The 6,447-nt window shown below is 29.7% G+C and overlaps 1 protein-coding gene across 1 annotated transcript; it reads right to left on the bottom strand.

Annotated features, from left to right (window-relative positions):
• LOC107635394 (UDP-glycosyltransferase 83A1) lies at window positions 3,990–6,244 on the bottom strand. The gene is made up of 2 exons (XM_016338865.2): window positions 5,659–6,244; window positions 3,990–4,976 (listed from the first exon to the last, which is right to left on the bottom strand). Exons 1-2 carry the CDS (start codon window positions 6,146–6,148, stop codon window positions 4,105–4,107), a joined length of 1,362 nt encoding a protein of 453 aa, XP_016194351.1. The 5' UTR covers window positions 6,149–6,244; the 3' UTR covers window positions 3,990–4,104.

A 6,447-nucleotide genomic window follows, 5' to 3' on the forward strand; every position in this document is an offset into this window, starting at 1 on the left:
TAAAGTATTTATTATTTTTATTAATTTTATATTTAATAATTTTAATAAATAAAAAAGTTAGATTAATAATACGAGACAAAACTAACATAAATGGCGATGTATTCAAATCTCATTATCGTTATTATATTATTTTTGTGGTTTTTTTCATTTGTTTCATCTATTGGGTTTTACCTTTGCACTACTGTCCTTTTTCACTTGTACTATAACACTTGGCTTACCCGCCTTCTCAACAATTCTTAGTTGGAAACTAAGAACTTGAATTTAAGTATATTAAAATTTAAAGTACTTATCGTTTGTGGCATAATTATTAATAAAATAAGTATAAAAAGCTTTTAATTAATTAATATTAGTTAACTTTTTATTATGAAATTATTTTTAACACTCATTTTCTAAAAAATTTAGAGTTAAAATTTAAAATGTATATTACCAAGGGAAATTTAAAATTTAAAATTAAAAAATAATCTAATGCCGCTTCGAGTATATGTATATTACCAATACTTCGTTCTTGGCCATTTGGAAAAATTCCTATAAGGTTTATTTTGCTGTCATGACTCAATTTTTTATTCGCTTGGGATTGTTTCTTGTTTTCAACCATTTCGATCAATTTTTTTGTGGAGTGAATGTAACTTAACGACTTATTGCTATGTAGCTTACTTAATTCACGTGGACGGCCTCTAATTAAACATTTGTAGATTAGCTCAAAGTAAGTAATTAAGTATATATTTCATCCATTATTTCATAATATTTAATGGTTTATGTGAGACAAGAACTACAACAATAAGTATTTTTGGTCATGTATGAAAAATTATATTGGGTATACCATTGCCCTGTTTTTTTTTTTTTTTTGTTTTTTTGACCAAGTTGCCCTGTTTTTGTTTAGTAATTCATTCGTAAAAAGTTGAAACCACAACAAAAATAGATGGAGATAAAATAAAAATTCGTACAAATGGGCTTATGTTGGGTTTGGAGGAAGTTGCCCTGTTTTTGTTTAGTAATTCATTCGTAAAAAGTTGAAACCACAACAAAAATAGATGGAGATAAAATAAAAATTCGTACAAATGGGCTTATGTTGGGTTTGGAGGCTAAAACCAAAGCCCAAATCAAACTAGAGATTATAGCTAGTAAAAAAAAAAAGAGTAGTGTGAGTCCATCTTGTATATGCAGTAATCCATTAGTCAGCGGCAGATTTTTAAATAGAACTCAGATTACGACGGATTAGTCCTTGACCTGACCAAGGAATACCATGGACAACAAAAAAAAGTAGTGTGGGTTAAATCAGAAAAAAAAGTAGTAATGACCAATAAGCAAAAAGAAAGAAAAGCAGTAGAGATATGTTTTTCTCTTGATGTGATGCACTCATGCATATGTTAATTTCATCTTTTTGGGGTGTTAATTTGTAGGTTGTACTTGACAAATAGAGAAAATATATGTAATTTTGAAATTTAGATAAAGTAAAAAAATTGCTAAAGTGATAAAGCAAAATATTAATTACTAATTTATAACTCTCATCATATATGAGTTTCACTGTCTTAATTTAAAAATAATTAACATTTTATTTTATCACTTTATTAAATCACTCATCTTGATCCATAATCTTGCATTGTCTCATATGAGAAAGTTCTGCTAGTCCAAAAGAGATGGTTTGTTGTTGCAATATAATCATGTTTCTAGGTCAAAACATATAAAACAACCAATTTACTTACACTCTTATAATCTTCTTAATACAAATCTCACATTTATTAAAAATAAAATCTCTAGATAGTTTATAAACATAAAATATCTCTTATTTAACGAGCTAATTTTTAAGGTTTAAGTACAATCAATTTCAGTTCCAATACTTCTTTTCTCTCAAAGCTGCTCCTCCAAAATAAAGGAAAAGTTATCATCATTGGAGGCAATAATAGAACCACAAATGTGTTACCCTAACGCCTTTATTTCCCATCAACTTTGCAACAACTTTTCAGGCAACCTTCATTTGTGAAAGAAAAAATAAAAGCTATCTCTACTTTTTTTTTTTTCATAAATTCAACCGACTCTTGTTTTAACAACTCACATGAGATTATTAAAGCAGTCGACTTCACGTGAAGTTGATAGTTGAGAGCCGTTAGATGGTTTGACTGATTTGACTAAATTTTTATCTAACGACTCTCAGCTATCAACTTCACGTGAAATCGACTGCACATGAATTTTTACCTTTTAATAAAACTGTTGGCCCGTAGACTTTCTCTGTAATTTGTTACCAAAAGATGTGTGGATGCAAACAATTAACATCTTCGATTAAATTTGAAATGCCCTTCAACGACTAAAAAGAAAGAAAAGACCAAGACCAAAACAAAGTTAGACTATGATATAGAAATTAACACTCTGATCTCATATTTTTTATTTGTCCTTTGATGCAACCATATTAATTGCATTGCGACAACTGTGGAAATTAAACACTAGCCGCCGGATATATATATATATATATATCGGAGAAGAAGAAGCAACAATGATAATTTAACGATATATTATTATTATTCTACATGTCTTACACATAATAATCACTATCACTATCACTATTATATTCTAAAACGGGAACTTTGGTGGAAAGACAAGAAGTGGAACTAGTTGCTGATGACTAAAATTATTTTGACCATATAATAAATTAAATACCCTTAAGAAAGACTATACCAAATAAAACACAAGAAGATTGTCTTCTTCTTATTACTTTTATTCATCATGTGAAATGAATCGATCAAATAAGAATTGAATAAGTTCCAAACCAGCAAAGAGCATGGCAACAAATAATATAGATTATGGTTAACGAAATCCTTTTTTGATTCCCAGCCTCAAAGGTCTTCATCACTTATATCCGATAATCTTTATTTACCTTTTGAATTAGATCTTGAAATCAGTTAAATTAGAATTTTTTTAATATAATATATATGAGAAAACATTATAAAAAACAAATTTTAGTTTTTTCCGTCTAATTATATATTCTTATATTTATATAGTGTATGTTAAATGGACTAAATTAAGATGTTACCCGTCATGACAAATTTAACATATTGATATGAAAATATAAGATGATGTAAACATTGTAAGGTATAGCTATTGTAATTAGTATAAAATAATTAGGATAAAATATAAATCTTAAATTAAAAAGAGTGGAATATCAAAATTATTTTCTTGGGTCTAACTTGGAAAACAACTTGGTGCAAATAATGTCTCAACTCTCGTCCATTATGCATGCATCAATGATTTTTTATTCTGTGCGCTTGGTACTATATACACTAAAGATAATAATAAAAAGTAATCAATTATTTAAGGAATTTTTTTTTGTTTAGGAATAAAGAGACAAATAAGTCTGAAAATTTATATTTTGAATAAATTAATCTTTAAAATTATTAATAGATTAACTCCTATGATCAAGATAAAATATTTTAATTTGAACGTATCTTGTCCACATCTATTATGATAGAGGACTTCATTTTTTTTCAGTAACTAATCTTTTTAAAACATAAATTTTAAAAAATTTATTTGTGACTTTATTTTTTTACATACTCTGTACATTTTACACCTAGAGATAGTGTCTATACTATTCACTGATGGAAAAAAAATCACTAAATAATAACAACTCTGATAAAACTATACATCAACACAAATCATTAATATAAATGGAGAAAAATCTAAAATAGCCCCTAACAATTATTTCGAAAGACAACGAGATTCTTAAAAAAAAAAAAAATTTAACCCCGTCCCTAACAATTATCTCGAAAGGACAACAAGGCCCCTGTGCCAAAAAAAAGTCAATGCTATTTTTTATTGCACAGGAACTAATCAATCCAAAAAAAAAATATCAGGGACCGAATTGAGTGTTTTTTTTTTGGCCTCGTTATCCGTTTGAGATAATTGTTAGGGATCGGGTAGGTATTCACTCTTAATAAATGTAAATTCTCATTTTATAGAGTACATATATAACATAAATTTAATATATAATAAAACCACACTAACCAATTACAATTTCACTACCATTTATTTTTTCATTAATATAAAAATACATAACTTTAAAAATTCCCAATTTTTTTCATCTCAATTTTTATTTATACTAATACATAACTATACTCACTCCTTGGCCCAATTGATAAACTCATTGAGATTCTTCTGACCTTCTTGCTTGTTCTTGATCACAATCTCCTTGAGTCTCAAACACCTCTCATTGATTCCTTCATCTCCAAGTAACATCTCCACCTTCTTCTTTATCTCTTCCCTCAAAATCAATCCCTTCTCAAATCCAATCCCAACCTTCCACACATCACAAATGTAAATCTTGTTCATCAATTGGTCACTCACAAAAGGCCAACACAAGAAAGGAACACCACTATAAACACCTTCAATGGTCGAATTCCAACCGCAATGACTAACAAAACAAGCTATGGCAGGGTGGTTTAGAACTTTTTTCTGGGGTGCCCAATTAACAATCTTACCTTTACTTCCATGAAATTCATCTGGGTATAGCCCATAATTTCCATTATTGTTTTTGCAACCATTAATTCCATTTCTTACAACCCAAAGAAAAGGCTTGTTAAGAAGATCAAGTCCAAGAGCTAGTTCTTTGAATTGGTTCGGCTTAATAGATACCATGCTACCAAACGAAACATACACAACGGATCGAGGTTGTTGTTGATCCAACCATTCTAGACATGTTTCATCTTCTTTTAAGATCAATGATGATGATGATGATGATGAACTTGTGGTTTGATCTGCCATCAATGGACCAATTGGTAGGACCTTTGGTGAAATAGAAAGTGCTCCGGGTTCAAGATGAGAAGTTGTGTTACAAAGCCACCATTGTGCTTGATTCAGAGTTTGAATCTCTTGCTTCATGTGAAGGAAGAAGAAAGTGTTGTCTAAACAGTACCATGGCATGGCTGATGGGTCCATCTTTGGTAGATTTGAAGAAAGATGAATCTCCTTATGTTCTTTGCTTGGTAGGCCTGATAATAATAATTTTCAATTAAACCAATATAAGTATATTCTCTATTAGACCCTACATACACTTATCACAATTGCATGTGACATATATACACATATTAAAGTTTTATGTGGAAATCTAAGTGTCGTTATAAAATATATATAAATCCCGCTATGTTACTAACAGTATTTCTGTCAACTTCTGCCAACTCTTATTTATAATTGTGTTTAATGGAAGTGTCTAATAAAAATGTCTTTTTATAGCTGTGTTTAATAAAAGTGTCTTTATAGATATATTTTGTGGATGTGTCTCTTTATATATGTGTTTAAAATATAATAATTAATTATTGTTAACAATAAATTAACAGATAATATGTTGGTATCCTATACTTTTCTCTTTATTTATTATGAACTTAATTAAAAATTTAAATAAGTGATTCCATAATTACAGACCCATCAAACACACTTTGAGAAAAAAAGATAGCTTGTGACCACTTATGAATGCTTTCTAATTATATGAAACTATGAAAGGGACTAACAAATAACAAGCAAACATATTACTAATTAGAAGGTTTTTTTGGTTGCCACAATATAGTATCCTCAACGAATTTGAAATCTCGACACTTGCTTAAATGAACAAATAAATTGACCATTCAACCAACACAAATTAATTAGTAATTAGAAGTTACAAGATATATATCTTACCAGTTTGAGAATCTATGATTCCCTGATGAATGAGGGTTTGCATAGAATCAAAAGAGGCCAAAGCAGTTGCAGAAGCAGGCCAGAAGAGAGCACCTTTGATACCCAAATTGAGAGCAACTTGCAAGGCCCAACCCATGTTCTTAGTGACAATAACACAAGTGATCTTGTTATCACAATCCATGGCATTCACATCTTCTATGAGCTTTGGAAGCATGTCAACCATGGTGGTTCTTGTGGTCAGTATAACCTTGCCTTGGTCACTTCTATCATCATTAGGGTCCACACCATCTGGCAGGGACACCAACCTCATCATCTCTGACTCCATGCCTGAACTACTTGCTGCTTTCTTCAGCTTGTTGAAGTGTTCATCAGAGCTTAAGAAGGTGATTTTGCAACCATGGTTTTTGGCTAGAACATGGCAGAATTGAAGAAGGGGATTCATGTGTCCTAGTATTGGGTATGGTATTGCAAGAAAGTGTGGGATCCCCATGTTTCTCAAATGATTCTCGGAATTTGGAAATTGGAATTTTCTTCTTCCTTTTTCTCTTATATATATATATATATTTTTTTTTGTATGAATGAATAACTAATAATACGTAAGTTACTCAACACACTTATAAGCTATATATATAGGGAATTATTTATTGAGAGGAATTATTTCATTTTAGAGCCATGTGACTTTATATTCTTGTCTATTATTCATCTTTCTACATTAGATCAACCGTGTGTAGTGAGTTTGATGAACGGGAAAAATTTTCTTTATTCTTAAAGTAATAAAAGTTAGTTTTG

Source organism: Arachis ipaensis, chromosome B04, assembly GCF_000816755.2.
Source record: "Arachis ipaensis cultivar K30076 chromosome B04, Araip1.1, whole genome shotgun sequence".
NCBI lineage: Eukaryota > Viridiplantae > Streptophyta > Magnoliopsida > Fabales > Fabaceae > Arachis > Arachis ipaensis.

Bases quoted from the DNA above. Each gene is read 5' to 3' on its own strand.
- LOC107635394 (XM_016338865.2), bottom strand. From the start codon at position 6,148: ATGGGGATCCCACACTTTCTTGCAATACCATACCCAATACTAGGACAC. The intron at 4,977-5,658 runs GTAAGATATATA...TATTATTATCAG, and splicing joins AATCATAGATTCTCAAACTG to GCCTACCAAGCAAAGAACAT.